The sequence below is a fragment of the Polistes dominula genome, unplaced genomic scaffold (assembly GCF_049000335.1).
Source record: "Polistes dominula isolate Pdom_NZ unplaced genomic scaffold, Pdom_raw_medaka contig_37, whole genome shotgun sequence".
NCBI classification, from domain to species: domain Eukaryota; kingdom Metazoa; phylum Arthropoda; class Insecta; order Hymenoptera; family Vespidae; genus Polistes; species Polistes dominula.
The window spans coordinates 5131743-5154875 of NW_028301169.1; the positions used below are offsets into that span (position 1 = coordinate 5131743).

General features: G+C 28.2%; 7 protein-coding genes and 1 non-coding gene across 15 annotated transcripts; 3 read left to right on the forward strand and 5 right to left on the reverse strand.

Annotated features, from left to right (window-relative positions):
- Nucleotides 1-128: 128 nt before the first annotated feature.
- Nucleotides 129-4996, reverse strand: Neos (nuclear receptor coactivator protein neosin). Of its 2 annotated transcripts, none has more exons than XM_015322053.2 (7): nt 4812-4996; nt 4394-4674; nt 3107-4004; nt 2956-3036; nt 2685-2884; nt 1949-2374; nt 129-1153 (listed from the first exon to the last, which is right to left on the reverse strand). In XM_015322053.2, exons 2-7 carry the CDS (start codon nt 4626-4628, stop codon nt 924-926), a joined length of 2070 nt encoding a protein of 689 aa, XP_015177539.1. In that variant the 5' UTR covers nt 4629-4674; nt 4812-4996; the 3' UTR covers nt 129-923. The 2 variants fall into 2 exon arrangements, with proteins under 2 accessions (XP_015177539.1, XP_015177540.1); XM_015322054.2 differs by having other exon boundaries at nt 129-1150; nt 4812-4995.
- Nucleotides 4997-5238: 242 nt separating this feature from the next.
- Nucleotides 5239-5310, reverse strand: TRNAQ-CUG (transfer RNA glutamine (anticodon CUG)). Its single transcript has one exon. It is a non-coding gene; the product is annotated as a tRNA-Gln (tRNA).
- A 284-nt stretch (nt 5311-5594) lies between these two features.
- LOC107066972 (THUMP domain-containing protein 1) lies at nt 5595-7606 on the reverse strand. Its single transcript, XM_015322045.2, is given in 6 exon segments — nt 5595-6168; nt 6282-6451; nt 6454-6512; nt 6597-6841; nt 6913-7077; nt 7158-7606. Coding segments are annotated over 6 exon segments (996 nt in total). The 5' UTR covers nt 7353-7606; the 3' UTR covers nt 5595-6006.
- A 137-nt stretch (nt 7607-7743) lies between these two features.
- cutlet (chromosome transmission fidelity protein 18 homolog) lies at nt 7744-12058 on the reverse strand. Of its 2 annotated transcripts, XM_089179195.1 has the most exons (11): nt 11434-12056; nt 11033-11365; nt 10821-10956; nt 10558-10747; nt 10036-10451; nt 9726-9968; nt 9313-9653; nt 8960-9201; nt 8618-8880; nt 8207-8495; nt 7744-8049 (listed from the first exon to the last, which is right to left on the reverse strand). In XM_089179195.1, exons 1-11 carry the CDS (start codon nt 11510-11512, stop codon nt 7855-7857), a joined length of 2727 nt encoding a protein of 908 aa, XP_089035321.1. In that variant the 5' UTR covers nt 11513-12056; the 3' UTR covers nt 7744-7854. The 2 variants fall into 2 exon arrangements, with proteins under 2 accessions (XP_089035321.1, XP_089035322.1); XM_089179196.1 differs by lacking the exon at nt 7744-8049 and having other exon boundaries at nt 8361-8537; nt 11434-12058.
- Nucleotides 12059-12396: 338 nt separating this feature from the next.
- LOC107066973 (uncharacterized) lies at nt 12397-15773 on the forward strand. Of its 4 annotated transcripts, none has more exons than XM_015322048.2 (3): nt 12397-12789; nt 14913-15263; nt 15334-15773. In XM_015322048.2, the coding sequence occupies exons 2-3, from the start codon at nt 15037-15039 to the stop codon at nt 15590-15592; spliced, it is 486 nt and encodes a 161-aa protein (XP_015177534.1). In that variant the 5' UTR covers nt 12397-12789; nt 14913-15036; the 3' UTR covers nt 15593-15773. The 4 variants fall into 4 exon arrangements, with proteins under 4 accessions (XP_015177534.1, XP_015177533.1, XP_015177532.1 ...); XM_015322047.2 differs by having other exon boundaries at nt 12397-12677; XM_015322046.2 differs by lacking the exon at nt 12397-12789 and adding an exon at nt 12841-13406.
- Nucleotides 15774-16124: 351 nt separating this feature from the next.
- Nucleotides 16125-17306, forward strand: LOC107066954 (uncharacterized). Its single transcript, XM_089179200.1, has 5 exons — nt 16125-16286; nt 16355-16549; nt 16621-16717; nt 16772-16856; nt 16944-17306. The coding sequence occupies exons 1-5, from the start codon at nt 16253-16255 to the stop codon at nt 17103-17105; spliced, it is 573 nt and encodes a 190-aa protein (XP_089035326.1). The 5' UTR covers nt 16125-16252; the 3' UTR covers nt 17106-17306.
- Nucleotides 17307-17453: 147 nt separating this feature from the next.
- On the forward strand, nt 17454-20691 carry LOC107066970 (uncharacterized). 2 transcript variants are annotated; one of them, XM_015322042.2, is made up of 6 exons: nt 17454-17912; nt 18000-19241; nt 19325-19511; nt 19594-19985; nt 20072-20283; nt 20367-20691. In XM_015322042.2, the coding sequence occupies exons 2-6, from the start codon at nt 18112-18114 to the stop codon at nt 20381-20383; spliced, it is 1938 nt and encodes a 645-aa protein (XP_015177528.1). In that variant the 5' UTR covers nt 17454-17912; nt 18000-18111; the 3' UTR covers nt 20384-20691. The 2 variants fall into 2 exon arrangements, with proteins under 2 accessions (XP_015177528.1, XP_089035323.1); XM_089179197.1 differs by having other exon boundaries at nt 17454-19241.
- Nucleotides 19813-22910, reverse strand: LOC107066971 (uncharacterized). Of its 2 annotated transcripts, none has more exons than XM_089179198.1 (6): nt 22836-22910; nt 22399-22754; nt 21895-22303; nt 21552-21811; nt 21180-21455; nt 19813-19951 (listed from the first exon to the last, which is right to left on the reverse strand). In XM_089179198.1, the coding sequence occupies exons 3-6, from the start codon at nt 22273-22275 to the stop codon at nt 19915-19917; spliced, it is 954 nt and encodes a 317-aa protein (XP_089035324.1). In that variant the 5' UTR covers nt 22276-22303; nt 22399-22754; nt 22836-22910; the 3' UTR covers nt 19813-19914. The 2 variants fall into 2 exon arrangements, with proteins under 2 accessions (XP_089035324.1, XP_015177529.1); XM_015322043.2 differs by lacking the exon at nt 19813-19951 and adding an exon at nt 20415-21053.
- Nucleotides 22911-23133: the final 223 nt, after the last annotated feature.

Sequence of the window (23133 nt, forward strand, 5' to 3'; positions counted from 1 at the left end):
AGAAATTCATATTTAATAATTCATTATGATAACGCGTAAAGTTTTATAAATTATATAAAACAAAAGATTAACGAATGGATGTATATATAAATATTAATTTTAATTGGATACAGTACTTTACACATTACTTTTGTTTTTAGTTTAATTGTTTTCTCATTGATAAATAATATTTTTACATTTTTTATTTGAACTAAAACAAATTTAGAAAACAATAAAGGCCGGTCAATTTTTATGTTATTATATTGCATATTAGATATAATGTATAATTAAACAAAATTAAAATTACGTCCATGCTAAATAAAAGAGCTATGGATATTATATTATAATATTTTCTACATTAAGTTCATAACGAAATCATATAGAAGCAGTATACACATATATATATATACATATGTATATGCTATTATCTCTGATCATTTATATCAGAGAATGAGACATTTACAGATAAAAAAATTTGCTATTATAATGAATTGCTATTAAATGTAATTTTGAGTATAATAAAAAGCTTCAATAAAATATTCAATTTCTGTACACTATTCAAAATAAAATTGATAAATAGTATATAGAAATTTCATACATATGATTGAAAGTAACATGATTATGAGTAATTTAGATAAACGCACACACTTCAAATATTCTATTACTTATACAAAAAAAAAGAGAAAATAAAAGTATTATATGTATATGCAAAGCATTTCGGTTTTAATACCATTGAATATAAAGAAGAAAGCATTTTATAAAGAATTCAAATATGTATTTGAAGTATGTAGTATTAAATAAAAGAAAATGCTATGTATAGCAATTTTCTACGATTTTTATAAAGTGTGCAATATTTATCATTGAATAATGTAGAAAAAAATGAGTGATTAAGAACGAAGTCGTTTGAGTGGTTAAAAAAGTTTCATGAATTACGGTAATGCTAGTTAGAAACGTCCAATATTAGGAAAAGCTGCAAAAAGAGGTGTTGGTGTTGGTGTTGGTGCTACTGCTGGTGGTGGTGGTGGTTGTTGATCACCAATGCTCTTGAGCAAATTGCCTTGTAACAAACTGTCAAGAGCCTTTTGAACCGTTGGATCATTTAATAATGGCGATGGTGAAACTCCCGTAGTAGTTGTTGAAGTCGTTGATGCTGATGTGGCATTTGTTGATGCTGCTGGCATAACATGATGTGTTCATAAAGTCGGTGGGTACAAGCCCAGACAAAGTATGATTTGAAGTTCGTTCGCTTTGACCACACTGTGCCGCAATTTCACAAAACACCACTTTACACTAAATTTATTTCAAAGCGTACGAAGTTCGTTCGTTCTGGTTAAGAACAATCGTAATTGTACGTAAGAACGCGCACGTAAATAACTTCCTCAAAAGAAGTTTTATTCACGGATAAAAAAAAAACGGAAAATGCATAGCAAAAATCCGTATACGCGGTTTCAGAATAAAGAGAAGATAAGTTTTGACGCATGCCACGTAGGAATTATCTTCCATACTATATGAAAAATTTCATAAAGCTTGTGTGCAACATATATGATTTGTACCGCAGTACAATAAAGGAAATAAAACTCCTTTATAATCATTAAAAAAACTTAGTATAACAACAGTCTTACTGTAAAATATTAGCACTAAAAATAAGCCTATGCTTTAGTGCACTGTACTAAATGTGTCAATATAAATCTGTGACAGAAAGCTGTTCGTCAAATAAATTAATATTAAAATGAAAAAAATTATAATAAATAAATAAAACATAATTTTAATATTTGCTGCTAGCAAAAATTAATGATAGGATATCTATTAGATATTTGATTTAACATATGAAATAATGTTGAACTATCCTGATTTATTGATACTATCACACCAATAATGTTTATATTACAAAAATTATTGGAGTATGAAATAGTATATATAGTGTGTATATAGAATTGCAAGTTTATCAGTGTAGTTCTATAACTTTTACCTGTTCCCCAATTAGCTGGAGGGACAGGAGCTGGTGCTGGCGTTGGTGCCGGAACTGGACTTGGTACTGGAACTGATGAGTTGCTTTTATTACTATTCAAAATATTAAGTATTCTCGATTGTAGCTCAGCTTGCTTTGGATCGTTAACTGTCAATGTTGTTGTAGCTGGTAAATCTTTTGCATCGCCCAATTCTACTTCTACTTGCTCTTCTCTTTTAACTTCAAGGTACTTTATAACTCTATCGTATTGTAGTACAGTCAATTGACGATTATCTGCTAACATATTTAAAAGAACTTGGATGGCGTCAGGATGACGTTCCATTGTAAGAGGTGTATTAAGAGGGACTGAACGACCTCCTGCTTTGTAATTAGCAAAATCTCTTGATATTAAATTAATAGCATCTTCAACAGGCATATTTCTGTGTTCTGTAAACCAATTCAAATTATTTAAATATATATATATATACTTATAGAATTTAAACGTTTGAGTACCACGAGCCACTTTTACGCTCTTCAAATTTCTTGTAAAAAAAAACCAGTGCATTTTGTCGATAAAGACAACTGACGGCACCCTTTTACCATTGCCGACCATTAATTAGAGGAGCACAATTGTTATCTTCGGCTTTTTTCAACACTTAATTGACAGAGCAGTATCGCACTGTTCAGCTGTTTTCGACCATGCTTTTTTTTAAATCTTCCGGTACTCAAACGGTACTAAACAACTAAAATTAGTTACCTTGAGGTAAACCATGTAAGATGTTAAGCGTGAGAGAATGATGTTCTTGATTAATAGGTGTTACCACTACAGCATACAAACAACCACGACTTGCTATATTTCCAAGAACACGACTCAAAAGAACATCTTCATTTGGAAATAATAGATCTACGGTTAGACCTACTTTTTTTAAACGCATTTCGATAGCTTCTGCATATTCTCTATAAATATATATAACCAGTTAATAAAACATGTAAAAAGCATTTATCAGTAATAAACATGAACAACTTACGTTAATGCTTTATTAACTACTATAATTTCACAATCATTTTTTTCAGCTGCAATTGTTGGATAATCTGAATTTGAATTGTTTCTAAAAAACACATATTTATGTAAAACGTCATTTTACTTTGAGCATTGATATTTTTACAAAAAATTTTTACCCAAAGTTAATGTTCATATCCCGAGGACCAGAATTTTTGAAATCATCATAACGAGAGTTACTATCATTAAAAGAGTCTCTTCCTCCAAAAGCATTGCTACGTAATCTATCATTTGGTTTATGTTCCCAATCACGACCAGTTTTATCATCTATACGATTACTTCTATTAATTGGACTACGATCTCTAAAATTATTCCCAGATGAATTATCTCTATTTTTGTTTCTATTTTTTCCTCCTCTAGTTCCTCGCAATCTACCACCTCCACCAGGAGTATTTCCTCCTCCACCACCATTGCCTGAATTTTGATTACCACCAGGTATATTTTGATTCCGATTTTGGTTGTTACCTGGCCTATTTTGATTTGTAGTAAGACCAAACAGATTAGTACCGCCTCTATTCTGATTACCTGGACCACTACCAAATGGTTCAGTTCCGCTTCTGTTTTGATTACCAGGACCAAATTGATTGCTGTTTCTATTTTGACTATTATTATTAAATTGATCATTATTATTTCCTCGAAGTTGATTCAAATTGCCAAATTGATCATTTGTACTATCTCTGCTCTGATTTCCATCAATGAATGGACTTGTTACAGAATTGTTACCAACAAATTGATTATCGTTAGGAAGATTCTGATTTGAATTATTAAATCCTTGATTTCCACTACTAAAGTTCGGATTTCCACTACCGAAGGAGTCATTTGCATTTTTAAAATGATTGTTTGTGGTACTGAATTGATTGTTAGAACCACCCAGTGGTTTTCCTGGTCCACTACCAACAGTACCTATACTAGAACCAGCTATACTTCCAGGATTATTTATTCCTCCACTGTTATTTCCTCCTCCTCCTCCTGTATTATTGTTACTAGATTGCGAATCTTTTTTGGCAGGTCTCACATCTATAAAGATAAATTTGATGATTTAACAAAAATTATAAAAAAACGTTTAGACAATGTGCTAAAATATAGAAGAATTATTATTTATTGTTTCTTAATAAAGTCGTTTTACAGTGTGAACTTATTAAATCTACACCCAACCCCCGAACAAGAGGACCAATTCCAATCGGCTGTCCGATAACTGCTTATTCAATTTATTCGTAGCTAACCTCCGTCCCTATCTGAGACAAAGAGACCTTTCCTCTATTCGCAACCTGAGGACGCGTTGTGTCGTGGTGACTGGGACCCACCCACCCCAGGGACCACTAAAACTAGTTTTCCTTTCCTGAGACTAACAGCTGTTATGCTAACACAGTGTAGAAGAATAATAGATGAAAAAATGTCTTCTTTACCTATTCTTCTGCCTTTAAACATTGCTCCATTTTCATTTTGAATAGCTTTCTGAGCAGATTGTTCTTCTTCAAATTGAACAAAACCAAATCCTCGATTAATAAGAGATCCCACAATAGTTCCATATTTTGAAAAGTGTTCTTCTAATTCGTGTTTTGTCATATCATCTGTTTGTAGATGACCTACAAATATCCGACTACTAACAGTAGCAGGATCTTTTAAAAGACGCGCACTCATTTTGAATTTATTTTGTTCCTTGTATACACACACATACACACATACACTGTAACAAATTAAGTATGTATTATGATTTACAATCTTATTTCGGTATCCAATTTTGTATAATGTATAAATTTGTTATAACAATGTTGCTAACAATTTGTGAACTATGAGGTTATATCTTAATAAGAAAATACTTACGTTTTTACAATTCAGTGATTATTTCAGATATAAATATAATCAAAATATGATTTAATCAAAAATGTATGCAATTCGTATTATTTGTTCGATTTTGACAATATAGTACACACCCATTTAAATCTTATTTTCTCATTAATATTAACCGCCACTAAACAAATGAAAGCTATGCCCAACACACTTATATATGTTAACATAATAATTTTAATTCATAAAAACGACACAGTCAGCTGATGGCGCTGAATGTTATGTATAATTAAAAAATATATGTATATACAATGTTTACCGATAAAATTTTTTGCAACTATTCTTGTTTTTATAAGAATTTAATCAGTCGTTATAAAATTACAAATACGTTTTTATTAATACGTAAAAAAAACTATTATTTTTTTATAAAAAAATTAGAAAATGAATAAAAATTACCATACTCAGGTCCCACCGAGATTTGAACTCGGATCGCTGGATTCAGAGTCCAGAGTGCTAACCATTACACCATGGGACCTTGATAATTTTTGACGTTTTATAAAGTAGTTATATTGTACAATTAATTTTTTTACATGAATATTATAAAGGTCTTATCAAACCTTCAATACACTGATTTTTTTAAAACTCTACATAGTTATACGGGTTCATAAAAATCATAACTGTGCAAACAGTAAGACTTAATGCTCAACCATTTTCAAGAAAATTCGTATATATCAGTTCGTTTCATATTAAATAGACAAATATATTTTTTATACTACCGTTTAATTCAAGGAAGGAAATTCTTAAAAAAATATACATGTGTAGGTTCATACATGTGTATTTATACGTAAAATAAATTAATATATTTAACTTTATACACAATAATTATGTATTTTTATTACATATATACCCAAAGAAATAATTATTACAAATGAAATAAAATTAATACAAAAATTTGTTTTAATAAGTAATTGTAAAGTACTATTTGTAAGAATAATGCCTAGTATTTCGTAAGATCACATAAGGGATACATATAGTACAATACGTATGTTAACAAGTTAGTAATAATAGCATACAAATGTAAATATGCTATTCGTGTATTATATTCTATCTGGACAATTAAACAAATTTTATATAGAGAGGAAATGAACTTTTTACAAAAAAAAATTCACCTTTTATTATAGTTAATTAAAACAATCTTTTGTTTGGTTTTTAAATTATAAGAAATATGGTGTTACTTTCCATCTTGTACTTCTTCAGGTATATTTGATATTTCAGACTTTGTGGCATTATCATTTTCATTGTCTTGCGTTATTGTATCTTCTACATCAGTAGTAGACTTATTTAATATTTCAGTCTCTTTCTTGTCTGTATCTAAATTTTTTGTATCTGAGTCCTATACATAAAAATCATGGAATATTTTCAATAATGATGTAATGACCTTGAAAAATTATTTATTCATAAATAGCCACTAATATTAATGCGTAATTATTAAAATATATAACATACCTTAACATGTGTATCATTTTGCTTTCGAGCACAAATTTCAAGTAAATTATACTTCCTATATTTATAATAATCAGGTGCGATTGATATTAAACATAGACCCCTTATTACTTCCACTACAACAGCAATTTCTGGATTTTTTAAATTAGCTCTGTTTCCTGGATTTTTTTCTTGATTATTTCTGCTAAGTCGTTAATAATTTCTTCTCTGCGTATATTGTCATTACTGTGACGACTGAAAACAATATTTTTTTAATTATATTTGTAGCAATATTAAAAACATTTTGAGGTATTTTGATTATAATTGAATAATACTTACTTAACTACAATACTAAATGTTTTCGGTTCTTGAGCAAAATATTTCTCTAATATCACACTTGCTACCGATTTAATGTCGTTCATATATGGTTTGCATACAGCTTCTATTGGTAAAAGTCTTAGCAAGAATCTACTTCGTTGTTTTTTAGTTCTGTCTAATTCTTTGATTATATGATTAACTAATTCTAAGGGATTTGATAATGTAGTTTTAATAAAAACTACATTTTTTACGCCAGTACTTACCACCTAGTAAAAGTACGATTAAAAAATAACGAACAATATCAAATTATTTTTTCTCTCTGTATAGACAATCTTACCTGAAATCTTCTTAAAGCAATTGGTTTATCAGATTCTGCTTTTAATTGATTAATTTCTTTGCTCAAAGCAGTCGAAATATCTTCTTCATCACTATCATTTTGTTCAACATTTTCTGGAGATTGTATTTCATTTATTATAGAGCTTTCCTCTGTGCTGATTGTTATCTTAAAAAAATAAATATATATAGCTTATAGACACAAATTTTAGCAGAAATTAGAATTAATTTATTTTCAATCTTAATTACTTTATCTTTATTTAATTCATCAATTTCATCAGCAAATTCGTTAAGTAATTTATACGCATCTCGTACACAATCCTTTTCACGAAAATTACACGTGCATAGAAATCCTGTCATGCCGGTTTCTAAATTAAATGATTTACATTTTTTGAAGTTACTTTCTTTATTTGGATAGTTATACTTTTTCCTTTTATACTCCATTTATATAAACAATATAACTATAACAACAGTTATAATAATTCAAATATTTTTACAAAATAAAAAATTCGCTTTTATCAACTATATAGTTCGAGTAGTTTTAACAGTTGTGTGTATATCGATTATCGATATATGTTTTCGATACTATCGATATATACATTTTCGATATTCTAGATATGCAAACATATTCTCTATAATCATATTAAACACCAAAAGTAATTCAAATAAAGCTTATAATTGAATGAAAATTTTACAATGAATGTATTCTTTATATTTAAAGAAAATTAAATTAAAGATTATAATTTTTCCAAAGATTTATATCAATTATATATAATATTTTCTACGGTTAGTAATAGGTATTATGAAAAATTATGTTCAAGATATAAAAAATATATTCAAGTTATACAAAATATATTTCAAGTTAGTTATAATTATCTAAAAATAATACTTAGTATATTATATATATGTATATGTATACGTATATATTAATTAATATTAAAAATAGTTATAATAGATCTTTTATTAAGACTTGTCGTCGTACTGCAGTAGTTAAACCTTCTTTATATTTATACCAGACACCATATTTATCTATAATGTCTCGGATTTGTTTTATTCCTTTAGATTTTGGAGATACTATTGTATATGTTTTTAAATTATTATCATCTGGTACTGCTGTTTCACCTAATAAATTTCTTTTTGGCTACGATTAAATAACAGGAATGAGTATAACTAATATTAAAAAAATAATTTATATTAATTAAATTAATAATTAATTAATAATAATAATAATAATTATTATTATTATTATCATTATTAGATTATTAAAGAATATTCTTGAAGATTATTAAAAAACTTACCGAAATTGGTGCTGGAATTGTATTACCCCATTTAAGAAAATTTGACATGATAGATGCATTAGAGGCTTTTTTCATAGATGTTTCTGATGTTATTGAATTTACATTCATGCCCTTGTCATGAATTTTGTTTTCTACTTCTTTCTCAGTATTATTTTGGGTAATTCCTGTGACTTTTGTAAATCTCTTAACAAATTCAATTTGTAATTCTTGAGAAATAATTTGTAATACAGTATAAGGAATTTTTATACGATTTTTACAATCACTAAAGCAGCCAATATCATAAATATCACTATAGTCGATAATGAAATCAGATTAATTGCTATATTTATTACTATATAAATAAATAAAATGTATTGTATGAGTACTATCAATGATACAAGGTAATTGTTACAAGATAAAAGTTTTACTTACGGATTCAGTTTGTATTCGTATTTTCCTTCTGCATTTTTTTCTTGTACTAAAGTAAGTCCAAAATCAATCATAATGTTAACAACACGTGAGAGATTAGCTTTTTCTGTAGAAGAATATAAATGACCAGAAACAGTACGTATTTGTGGATTCAATAGATCTGGTAGAATAGGAGTAAAGTCCATAATCAATGTTATATTATCATTTCCACGATTACGTTTCACTGTTGTTAAGTTGCTTGTGTTTTTAGCAATTTTTTGATTTGTCTATAAATATATTTGTACTTGTTTACACATTGTTTACTTATAATTATTAGAATTTATTGGTTAACATAAAAATAATTACTTCAAATATGATAATAGGGAAAAATAATTTCGGAATTTTCGTAGTAGATAAATACAAATGCCATGTAAGAAATGCATAATTTATATACGGCATAATCGACCAATTTTGATTATGTAAAACACAGGTTGAAATTCCATCATAAAATTGAAACCATTCAGTCGCTACAGATACATTTTGAAGTTTCTCAGAACAATTTATAGGATAATTATGAAATATGCCTTGAACTAATTTTTCATTGTCTCCTATTTAAGAAAAATATTATATTAATGCAATAATACTCATGTTCAAGTAACAAAATAAATGAGAAACAAACAAGTAGTTAATATTAAAAATAAAAAAAATCATCAAATTACCACTTTGTACTATTTTCAATACTTTATGCATTCTATCACGAGTGGATAGAATACCTAGTTTAGTAAAAGGAACTTTAAGAATTTCTTTCCATGTATCAAATAATCCCTTCCGAGAATCTTTTAATCCTATAGATACATTATGTTTTATATTAACGTTTCCCATATATTGTAACGTACCAAGACAAGATCTTATATCACAATCACAATTTTCTACTAATTTTAGAAGATCATTTTGACTTATTTTTAATTTTTCTTTTTGTGCTATTTCCATTAGTCGTTGTACTATTCGTGTAGTACTTACTGATGGTACAGATATCACTAGAGAAACATTTCTCAGTGATCTAGAATATAATAGAATCAATGTTTTTTTGATTCTCTAAATTAAATTGCATATCATTAATTAAAATACATACCTTAGAGATGGAGTATATAATTCATTACAAATACAAATTATCGGCCGTTGACAACTTTCTCCTTCTTTGTCGGTTTTTAATTTATTTTTTTTACCCTTGGAAGAGGATTTTCCTTGTACAAATCTGATAAGTTCTTCAATTGAAGCTGTCGGTGCACCGTCTATTTCATCAAGAATTAAACAATTTGGACGTGGATCTTTACCTAAGACTGCTTTCATTTGTGTTGAAGAACGTAAAATTTGTCTGTAAATAAAATATTTATGAATATTTATATTGACTAAAGCTACATTATTGATCTGTGTAAAATCACCTAAAAGCATCGGGTCCTCTTTCATCACTTGCATTAACTTCAATAATATTATAACCAACATGTTTAGCTGCTAAATGTGCTAAAGTTGTTTTTCCTAAACCAGGAGGACCTGTAAGTAATACTATCTTATGAATAGGATATCCTTTATCGTCTAGATCATTTTGTTTATTATCTACAAACTTATCTGATGTAGATACATTAATCTTTTGTTTTCGAGTAGATACTTCTTTATGAAATACTACTTTATCCCATAATTTTAACCAATATAGAAACTGTCTATTAACATTTTCATCTGAAAGAAGTTCTATATATTTTTGAGGTTTATATTTATCAACCCATAATTCAGTGCCACTTGTTTCGTCACAGTAAAAAGATGTAGTTACTGCTACGCTTGCACGTTTTGCATTGTTGACAATCTATTACGGTAAAAATTAATGTATACATAAATAATATATCCAGATATTATAATATAGAAATCGGTACTTTAGGTAATGTTGTAAGTTTTATTTTTAATGTACTTACAATTTCTTCCGCTTCTGCTTTCAGTTGATTATATGATACTGATAGTAGATTACGAATAGGTTTTTTTGACTCTATAGAGATATTTTCTTCATTCCTCATTCTAATATATATACGTTGAGAATCGAATGGTCTAGTTAATGCTATAAAATTCCATGGTGGTACACGTAAAGAAATGTTATCCTTTTCAGAACTATTATTAAAAAGACACTTATTAAATTATTGAAGTTATAAAGTTTTAAGTTGTAAGTTATATATGTTCTTACTTTTGATAATAATCGGTTTCAACAGATATATTACTATCATTTTCTAACAACTTTTTTCTTGTATTAATAACTGTTTTAATAATAGCATCTGTTTCATTCCAACAAGGTCTTTTTTCTTTCGGCTCTATTAATTCAGCTACAAGATAAATATATCAAAACAAAAAATATTTAATATCTCGAAAGAAGAATTCAATATTTGTGTTCATACATACGGAAAGTATCTTTTTCCAATAAATCTGATATATCACCAAATAGCTCATCATAATTTCTTTTTCTAGAATTACTTATGGGATTATTATAAGATTCAATTGTTTTGAAAGAAGTGCTTGGCTGACTATAATCATTTTCAACTAGTATTTTTGTTTTTGTTTGTTGCAAATGTAATTGTTGTTTTTTAGAATCAGTTATGAAATTATTATAAGATTCATTTCTTTGAAAAGAAGTGCTTGGCTGACTATAATCATTTTCAAATAATTTTTGTGTTTTGGTTTGTTGTGAGGTTTGTTCTTTATTATTTTGAATATTCTTCTTGTTATTTAATTCAGCTAGAAAAAAAATGCTTATATGAAAATCTTATACTTAATTATAAATAGAGAGGTTATGAAGCTTATACCTTCGATTTCTTTTAAAACGTTAAAGTCTTCTTCATGTACCAAATCATATTCTTCATCTGAATCTGGAAACTCATCCATTTCGTGTATTGTAGAAAAATAAATATAAAAAAAAAACAGAAAATTAATTATCTTTAAATTATATATACATTATTAGTTATGTTACTTTTCATATCGAAATATTTTCGCGCCTTCTTCTATTGTGGGTTAGATGATTATATTTGACCCTATTGGTTAATAACGAATATATGAATAGTAGCAGCGCTGATTGGCTAGACGTAGAGACCCTGTAGGAGGGACGCGCCATACTTATTGTTGGGGTTGGTATTGGCTGAAAATTTTGGGGGACAGCTTCCGATGCAAAGCGCAGCCATGTTTATCTTTAGTATGTATAAATAACGGCTGTGGTTAGTTATGAAGATATAATACCCAGGAATCCTAGCTGATTTATTAATATTGGAAATTAAAAACAAATTGTACAAATGATTAAAATAATTGTAAATATAATATATATAGTAGATAATTGTATTTATCAAAATTGTATAAATTCCTACAAGTTGTTTTGAAATTTCAAAATACTGTAATGCCTTTTATCAAATCAAACTTAATTGAATCCTTCTTTTTGAATTTATAATAATTTTTGTGTGTAACCTATTCTATTTTAATATAAATTTTTTAATTATCATTAAATATGGTTCATTTTTTTCTGTATTTGATGCAATTCATTATTTTATAATTTTTTCAAACCAATTCACCACTCTACCCCCTACATTATTCACTATTACTAAGTATATACAACTTTTATACTATTTAAAATGCTTGATTCATTCGCGCGCAATCACGTGACTACATAAGTTCCTGTCCCTCAAAATTCTTTGGCGCGTCCCTCCTACAGGGTCCCTAGCTAGACGTTAAAAAAAGAACTAATTGATTTTAAGTTATAAAATTCGATAGTTTGCCTTCTGAGTAGACTATTATTTATTTGAAAATTAATAAATAATAATAGAAATAAAATAAGGAAACAGGAAGTATATACGATATACAATTACTTATTTATTTTCAATTATTAAATATAGTGTCATAATATATAAATTATACTGTTTTATAAAAAATTGTAGTAAAATAGTAAAACATAAATTACGTATGTAATGCACGTTGTGCGGCAACATGCATTGTACTGTAAATAATTCTAAGAATACCAAACGACACTCCTTGGTAGATTCATCGCATTTTAAATATATAACAGGTTGGTCTTTCTTATCTTTATCTATATTTGCAATATCAGATATTTATATTCATCGAAAAATTGTAATATTGTTTAAGACGAATATAAAGAGATTATGACCGATCTTGAACATGTAAGTCATTTTATTTTGTAATCACGTCACTTTTTATTTATCAGAAGGTTATGCCCTAACGTTATCGTTGTTAAAATATTGTAAAATTTAACCAAAATATTTTTCGTACCGATATAGTAGATATATGAAGATTTATTTTTAATTTCTTTTTTCTAAAAAGTGAATTTGCTTTTTTTACACATCGAGGTGGGAAAAATTTATTTCAATTTTAGAGATGAAAAAAATGTAGGGTTAAAAAATTTAAAGGATGGAAAACAAAAATTTATAACTGTTGTTTTCATTAAAAGAATTCTAAAATTTGTTGAAGATATGTTTATCTTATACTAACATAAGATGTCTTGCAAAAAGCTAGAGGGCACTTTTTTGAAAAGGAACGCGAAGTAAAGTTCAGTGATTGTCATGAAGCGGCATAGTGCGTTTCGTGGTGATGTGATTTGTTTTGGTTTAGCTTGATTCACGTGATTATTTTTAGCAAAATTAAAATTATATTGTATATTATTAATATACAATATATCCATACATTCCGTAACGTTTTTCTGAAGACCTATTAATAATGATGAACATCTCAAGTTTTACTATCTTTTTATATTCAGAAAATGGGTCATACTACGATTAAGGTAAGCAGTAAGCGTAAATCCTGCCGGCAAAATTTGCGATCGATAATGTTCTTCGTTATATATGCCTAGGGTTGGTTTTAGTCACAGAACAGAAAAACGTATTCCCTAATTTGTCTATTCTACAAGGGAAAAGGAAATTAATTTATTATATTTACATATATTTTCATCGATGATTTGTTAATGGTAATTTACCGAATGATAAAAATATATTTAGAATTTCAAACATACAAACGTGTAGTGTGTCCAAAATGTCATTTAATAGTAAACTATATTTTTTGACAGGTTTTCTGAATGGCGGTGTTGTTGATCTATACAGGGTGTCCCATATAACTGTATTAACGATTTTTCAAGTACTTGCGATAATCTGACAAAAAAGTAGTTTAAACAAAAGTTGATCTGTTTTTCTGTTTTTGATTAATTATAAATTGCAATAAAAGAAAGTTAAAAAAAATTTTTTTTTCTGTTTTTTTTTAAGGCTACCATTGTTTTTTTAAATGACACTTTATATTTTTGATCTTACGTTGAGCTCCACGCAAATCCTTAAGGAAATCCCCGTCAGTCTACGCGATTTATTTTGTATTGAAAAAGCAGTTTAACACGTTCAACTATTAAGAATGAAGAAAGAAAAATTCGCGTGGCGTTCAACTTGTTAACAAAGCACCAACAGATCATAAACGGTATATTTTTTGTTGAAATTTTTATTTCTTTTGCTTTCAAGGTCATTTGAAGGTCAGGTTCGTTGAATTCGTATTAATACAGGCTATAATACTGTAAGGTCAAAAATATAAGGAGTCATTTAAGAAACAAAGGTAACCTTAAAAAAATATAGAACAAAATATTTTTGTTAACTTTTTTTTATTGCAATTTATAGTTAATCAAAAACAGATCAACTTTTGTTTAAACTATTTTTTGTCAGATTATCGCAAGTACTTGAAAAATTGTGAATATAGTTATATGGGACAGCCTGTATATTTTTAATAACACTGTCACTGTAGATTCATATTTTGAAATATTGTAATTTTATTAACAAACTAATAATATTTTTTAAAAATAATTTTCTGTTGAAGGACCCAATCTTAATACAATCACAATTGAATATTTTATTTTACACTGTCCTAAGCAAAACCTTTTCCAGAATAAATTCAAATTGGGATTCTTACTCAAAAATAAATTACTCAAAGTAATAATTTGTATAAATTATAAATAAATTTATTACTAATAGTAATTAAGTTCTTTTTTTTTCTCACTCATTGTCAGTAAAGCAACTTTCGGGACATCTTGTATAATATAATAATTTGATGTTTCATTGTTACTCTGACGTAATATATATTGTAGTTCGCACAACGTTGTTTATTATGATTATGTTCTTTCAAATGTCTTTCAAGATATACAGCAGTATGATCATTGATATAGACGTAACAGAAAAATTATAAAATAAACATATAGTAACAATAAATAATCTAATGTTTAATAAATTATTTTTAACAGTATTAATTGTGTTTCTAGGTTTTGCGTCTTGGCTGTGTTAGGATATGGAAATAATACAGTTTACGTGCATGCTAACGAACTTGACTATTTGAATATTTATTTCAATTGTATTTTGAAAATTCTTAAGTAAGCGGCATGAAGTATGCAGGCTTCTTTGTCAAGAAAAATGATAGGATGCATCGGAAAGTGTACTTCTGGTTTAAAACGCGAAGAATTAGATCAGATAACAGATAATATTATTAAAACTCTAACGCATCCGCGTGGTAGAGAAATATTTCGAAGATATTTGGAACAACGAGATCTTCGTGATAATCTCGAATGTTTAGATTTATATGAAACTTGTTCGGAATTTATCGAGAAAGAACAAAAGTACGTATAAGAATTTTCTTTTTATTGAATTTGTGTATTTAATATTATAGCGCAATTATTTTGTTAATAGCACGTTGCCGAAAAATTTGAATTTAGAAAGCTTACAAAATGACGTTAGGAGCATGAAAGAACTTCTCGAAGATTTAGATGGTGTTGCAGAGATAGATTTAGCACTCTTGGAACGCTTCAATGACGCTTTAAACAGTGAGTCCAGAATAACGATGCTCGCAGTTATGGAAGATACGAGGGAACGTTTGAGAGATCATTTAAGGCGTGTGCATGGAAGTTTTAAACGATATGCATCAGAACCATGTCCTATGACTAAATAAAGCGTTACGATTTTTTGTATAAAATGAATGTATTATTGTATTTTTAATATAACGCGTTATTATATGATATCGATATGTTTTCAAGTGATATTTTAAGATTTACTATCTTGTAATTATACACTTATAATAATAGATTTATTGTAATGCACGAAAGAAAATATATTTCTTATGACGAAACTAATTTTAAAATGTATTACTTTTATTTCAAAATATCTTACATTCTTTAGATTTTTTTATATTAATTTATTTTATAAACATTAAAAATAAAAATATTATACACGTAAGTATAGAGGTTTGAAATTAGCGTAATATTCATATGCAATATTTTGTTTCTTTTAATTAACGTCCATCTGTTTATTATTAGTTCAATAAATAAATAAGGTTAAACAGCTATCTTAAAAGTATATCTTTTTAAATAGGCAATATGGGAGGAATTATTCACCATTCTAATAATGTAATAAGGTATAATGATAAAAATTTAAATTCTCCGAAGATTGAATATATTAATACGTTTTTGTCTTTATTAGTAAAACTAAAGTGGAGAAAAGAGTCAGTGGAACGTCAGGAGAAACAGTAAATACTTTTCAACAAAACATTATTACAAATATTCATACAACCACGGTAGCAGTAGAAAATTATAGGAGAGAAAATAATGATTTTATGTTTCATAATGATCCATTGAAACAGGATGAGAGTTAGTATGTAAAAATAGGATCGATAATATTTTTTAAAGATATTTTTACATAAAAAATATAATTTTAGAAATATTTCAAAAAGAACTTACTAAGACAAAGCTACACAGCTTATTTGAGACCGTTGATCAATTAGACGCGAGTTTAACATTGTCTCGTATTTTTGAATCTGAACAATGGCTGCGATATTCTGCTTTGAAAGCACAAAAAGCTACTATGATCGATGATCTCAGGAAGGCTAATAAACTGAATAAAAATATGTTGAGTTAGTCGATAATAATAGCAAATATATTTTTTTTTCTTGTCAATCGTTATAATTAAATTTCTTATAATTAGATTTATTTAGACAAAATGTAACGGATATTCGTATTGGAAATGCGGACACGTTACCAGAACCTCTGAAAAGAGAAGTGCAACGGATTTGGCACAGAAAGTAATCTTATAAGATACGTATTCGAATATTTCTATGATAATCAATTTTTATTAGGTACGACGATTTGTTGAAGCAAAACGAAAAATTGAAGAAAGATATTGTTACTATGAACGCAGTCGTTGAAGAAAGGAATGAGCAGGTTTATGACATTTCCAATTTATTTATTTAGTTTCTTACAATTATTGTAATTTATCGATATTGTTGATCGTTCGTTGATTCTATACAGATAAATATACTTGAACGAAAGTTATTGAATATGGGCGAACATTTAATAGAACGCGAAGAGGTAATAAAAAGAGTTTGTACCAAGTATATGAATCTTAAAAAACGTAAGGACGAGGAAGAAGTTTTATTAAGAGGTTCGATCGAGACCCTACAGGTAAAATAAATTTTTTGTAATTATTTTGAATTCAATTTTAATAAGTAAAAGTTTGATTATCATTTCAAAGGATGAGTTGCGAAAGATACGTAACGCGAATGTCTCCAGCAAGTCAGGAATACACCTGTCTTTAGACAAAGATGCTCAACTGGCCATGGAAATACGACGAGGTGATCGGTTGGTATACGAGAATGCACTTTTAAGAGCACATTTGCAAGAAGCAAAACGTGCATGCAAAAGTAGTAGAAGTAGCAGTGCCTTGTCTTTACAGAAATGTTCCTCTGAAATGTAATTTATCTATGTTTATATTAAAATTAATAAACAAATCTTTTTGAACATTCAGCTTTCATATTATTTATTATGATAGTTTAATTTTTCTTGTACATAAAAATCGTCCTTTCTTGTTGGAAGTTATACATAATATTATATATAAATACATAGATGAGTTGAATAGTTTTGAGTCTAATATAGAAACAACTTTTTTTGACAAAAATAGAAAACATTTATTTTATGATTTATTTTATAACAACAAGAATTGATAAATAATGAATAAAACAAGGAAATAATATAAAATCAATTTAACAAATTTTGGTTTGGGCTTAAGCCACTACCATAATTACTGTCACACATACGTGATATAATTCATTATATCAGCAAATAATAATATTACATAAAAGGTTTCTTTATAATTGGATTAACATTATTAAGTAAATACAGGTGCTTCGTTATATGAACAGTAAATCTGAGGACAGAAAGTTCACTTAGTGTGTTATACGGCACTGGGCTATCGTCTAATCATTCTTTCTTACATATCTCGTAAGTGATCAATAAAAAAAATATTATCTTGTGTAGATAATCAAGTGTATTGTGATATAAAAAAAGTTTTAATATGATTCATTTCAGATTAAAGATTATCATTTTTAGAAGGAATCAAAGTAAAATCAAGAGAAAAGATTTCATTTTTTTGGCTTTTGACGATGATTTTTCATCATTGATATCACTATTAATATTAAATATGCATTTGATGCTTTTTAATTACGGTTTCTTTTGTCTCTTGACTCCTCTATTGACGATATTAATAGTTTTCTTTTATATTTATCGTCGTATCGTCGAAGCAGTATTGAAGCATCAATTGAAAGACAGATTCATTGGTCTCTTGGATGGCACCGATTGCATTTGGGCTATCGAAGAACCTTCTGCCCTTTCTATCATAAACGTTCTTGTAGTTTTGGAGAAGGATCAAGTTAATTCGAACGTCTTAGAATGCTTTAGAAATTTAATTAAAGATCGGTTAATTGGTTCACCTTTCGAAAAGATACTTTATCGTAAAAACAAGAAATATGGTTACTATTTTTGGGAAAGAGCTGAAGAGATAGATTTAAAGGAAAGGATTAAATGGCTCGAACACGATCAAACACATTGCGATGGATACTGCGATGACATTTATAGCGAATCGTTTAAAAAAACATTGGAATGGAAGTGTAATCAACCACTTCCTCAACATCATTCAGTATGTTGGGAAATATTAATTTCGAAGAATTGTTCACGCGTAAGTAGTCAACACGTTCGCCGTATGGAAGAAAGCCGTTCTAGTACCGATCGTGGAAGAAGAAATAAGATCAAGATCCCCGTTTTATTTCGTATTCATCATGCTGTCGGAGATGGAACTGCTCTTTTAAAATTATTCTTGGAAACTATTGCTGATAAATCTAACGAAGTCTCGACTATCTTGAAAGAAAAGTGTACATTAAGGGGACGTCAAAGAAAGAATTGTGAAAGAACGTCGTTGAACGTGCCTATATTTACTCACTGTGTTAAAGATTTTAACGTCTACTGTGGACAGTCTCGTTATTCGGATAGCGTGCTTTCTGTCTGTATGCCCTTTGCCAATCCACATAGCCTTCGAATCTTAAAGACGATCGTACAGAATTATTTAAACGCAAAAATCAAATACTTCGAACATATTACCTTTAATAAATTTAAAAATGAAATGCAGATATTGCTATGTGATTGGTGGATCATTTTGAAGGAGTTTTTGATGAAAGAAGTTTATGAACATGTTAAAAACTTTGGCAAAATTCTAATTGTTTTTATTTTAATGCCCTCGTATTTAATGGAAAAGGCCATTCGCAGTATGGATAAAAAGTTCGTTAATTTTATTCGAAATTTTACTTTCTAGTGATATATCTAAATTAATACGTACAATATTTAAAGTTTTATTTTTTCAGTTCTCTTCACGGGCCTAAGTTAACTGGGAAGAAAATAATTACTTATTGGTCAGAAGATGATTACAGAAACTCCAGTCATCAAAAACTTATAATGAAGATCAAAGAAATAAAACATATTACTGAAGCAAGATTTGTAGAAGTTTTCTTAGCAGCGTTGTCTTCCAGTTTGCATAAATATTTTTTACGCGTGTGTATAGATCGTTCGAAAGTTTTTATAGATCTTTCTGATAAACGTTATTTAATATTTCATATTTTTAACGAACACGCAGATCAACGAAGTTCCACCTAATTCATTGACTGTTGTACTGCCAGCTAAAATGGGAAATCCAAAGGAACAGTTGTCCAATGATATCTCGGTTGGCCTACTTCCTTTGTGCATTTCCGAGATAAATGGCAAAGTATATTCGAATTTAGACGAAGACTCAAGAACTATTGAACGTCTACAAGATATAATGAAACTTAATAACAAACTACAAGAAGATCTAGATTATATGATCAATTTTTGGGTAATGAAGTTTCTCTCAGCCGTATTACCAGAAATACTGTTGAAACCTTTGATAGAGAGTCATAGTACGATGATTCTTAGCAATTTACCTGGGTGTCAAGAAGTACGCATTGTGGGATATCCTGTGAAAAATATTATTTTTTGGATACCGAACAAGTAAAATTTGGAATTTTTATTAAGACTTTACGATCATCTTACGGATTCATTTTAATTTTAATTTTATTGATCATATAAATTTGCAGAAGTAATACAGGCATCGGATTTTCTCTCTTCACTTATAACGAACAAGTACATTTATCCGTAGTTGCTGACAAAGCTTTGGTAAAGAACGAAAAAGTTTTTTCCAAAATATTAGGAAACACTGTCTATGAAATCGAACAACTTTATGAGAGCTTAACATCCACGCGTTTCTCGAAAAAGTTTCAATTTAATGAGAAAGCACCCATGGACAAAGGTAAATTATACTTATCGCGCAGACACTAATTTTTCTTTTCTTTTTATATTAATTAAGAAATTTTTAATCAATGCATCTTTCAGAAATTGGCGTGCCATGATTTTGTTTTGGATTCTGTGAATGAAAGCACGTTAACTTTTCATAAAATATATTTTTTCTATTACAATATTAATATCAAATTTGATATATCGTTTACATGTTGATGTTTTATTTTTTCGTGCGTGTATATAAATTTGATATACTAAAACGTTACTTTCTGCTTCATTATATGAAATTGATAGAGAAATAGTAAGACGTTACTAAATATATAACAAACAAATACTATCCATAAATAATAAGAAATATATCAAATATTTGACGACATACATATTTATCTGCATCATCAACGTAATGCTGCATGCATGCAACGTAAGACCACGATAATATATTGATTATAAAAATATTATAAGCATTTACACGATGAACTTGTATTTTTTATTTCTAGAATAAATATGTATATAATTTATCAAAATCATCTATCCGACTTGAGGAAAAGAAAAGGCCAAAAAACGATATCGAAAAGAGCGTTGAAAAAGGAAAATGTATTTCCACGACGATTTTGAACTCTCGACAATGACTTAGTTGTTAAGGAAGATTTTGCTAATGGTGCTACTGAATTTGGAACATTTCTACGATTTTTTATTTTCTTTTCGCTACTCTGGGAACTATAATCCGATGATACGTCAAAATCGTCGGAGCTTGTGTCTATATACTTGCGATGTTTCAAAGATCTAGATTAAATTAAATCAAATAAAACCAATTAAATTAAAAAAGCGAATCTTTTTAATTGAAAAAAGTCTTTCTTTAAAATAAAATTACATTTTTTTTTCAAAAAATAAATTAGAAATTATTCTTACCTCCACTTTTTTTTCGAAATATATTTTCTTTCCGGTGAACTTTTTGAATCGCTTAGTGTATCATCAATATCTCGATAACTGGATAATTCAGGATTGTAATTATTGCAAGGTCGATAATTTTGACTCCGTTTTAACCTTTGTAAAACTGTAAAGGTTGAAGGATCACTAGCACTACCGATAACAGCAGGAGTTGTTTCTGTAATAATTGTCTCGTCATTTCCGTCCTGTTCATCGTTTAAAAATGTAAATGAGTTTTGTTCTTTTTTCAAAACGCACCTATAAATATTTAAGAATTAATAAATACTTAATAAGTTAATATCATTATTTCGAAAAATTTACTTTCAACAATCATGCATTTTATAATAAACTTACTTCATATCTTTCGCATGTGAAATCGTATCAAGCGATTTTTTTGAAGTTTTTACAGATAATCTTTGTACTGATTCATTACGAGATATTTGAATTATGGCCGGTGATTTGGTCGATTTTGCTCGAGGAATTTTACTATCTTTCAATGTTAACGATCGAGGAGTCACATTATAAAAATTTTTCTCATTTTCACTTTTGTCTTTATCTTCACAATCGCTTTTTTGAGCATTCTTCTTTTGTACGTCATTTCTTGCAAAATATTTCTATACACAGAGGACAAATATATTTTATCTGAAAATTGGTTGATCTATTAAGGACAAAACGAAAAAGAAAAACTTGTTAAAACCTTAGAAAAAATTGGTGTCGATTCGTCCTCAATAGGAGTAGTTTCGTTTTCCGCAGTTTCCTCATCAGCAAGAGTAACGACGGTTTCATTTTCCTTGTCTTGATATTTCGAATTAGAAGTTGTTTCTGACTCGGTTTCTGACGTTTTTTTACTCGATAATTTACTTTTTCCACGAGTGTAACAACCTTTTTTTCGTATGGGTACACCGGTGTTGTATTTTTGTCCGAAAAAATTGGGTACATCTGGTTGACTAATAACCGCATCATAGTCGTATGTGATAACTGGTTTGATTTTAATATTCTGTTTATTTCTAGCACTGTTTTGACGGGACGAGATTTGTTTCTTTGTTCTCGGAATTTCATTTCGAACTTGCGTATTCATCGTTTCCCCGGCATGACGAAGACTCCAACTTTTAAATATGGAAAATGATAAGGAAAATTAAGAACATGATTAAATTATTTTTATTAAAAAATCTTAACAAATAGATAGAAGTATTCGATATACCTGGAGGTTACAGAATTTGTGTTAAATCGTTTCTTTGAATCTTTTCGAATTTTTAATTTACTCCAAAATTTGAGTACACTTTTAAACCTTTTACGATGAATCTTCGTAAGTGTAAGATTAGTATTATCTAAAGGTTCCGTAAAATTTGCCTCCTCACTTAGACATTTTGAAATATTTTTATTTGTTGGGGAAAGAGACGATACTAAATAATTCAATTTATATTCGATATTTGGTTGAACGTTAAAAGGCGTTTTGCTTAAATTCGCCAGTATTTTTATTTTAAATATAAGTGTTCACATGTTCCAAATCTTCGCGAAATTGTGGTTGGACGACTTTTCTTCTTTATGTATTGTCATCTTGAAAAACAACGATGATTTATTCGTAACTTCAACGTCGATGCGATTATACTCTCTATTTTTATAATAGTATATACGTACTATAATTTTCTATGGAAATATAGTGAGTGCCCCTTAAAATCGTATATCCTTACGCTTACTAGATTTTTTCTTGAAAACAATTGATAGAGTGTGCTTAAGATGTAAAGAAAATTTAGAAATAAATACATCAGTATATTTTAATTACATATTTATTGACATGAGTTTAACTTGAAAACTTCATTTATACAAATAAATTAAACATAAACGAAAATAATTTATAGAAAACGCCTGTACCACCTACAAATTATACATGTTGGTAAAAAAGAGGAATACCCGATTTTCTTCATGCCTAATAATT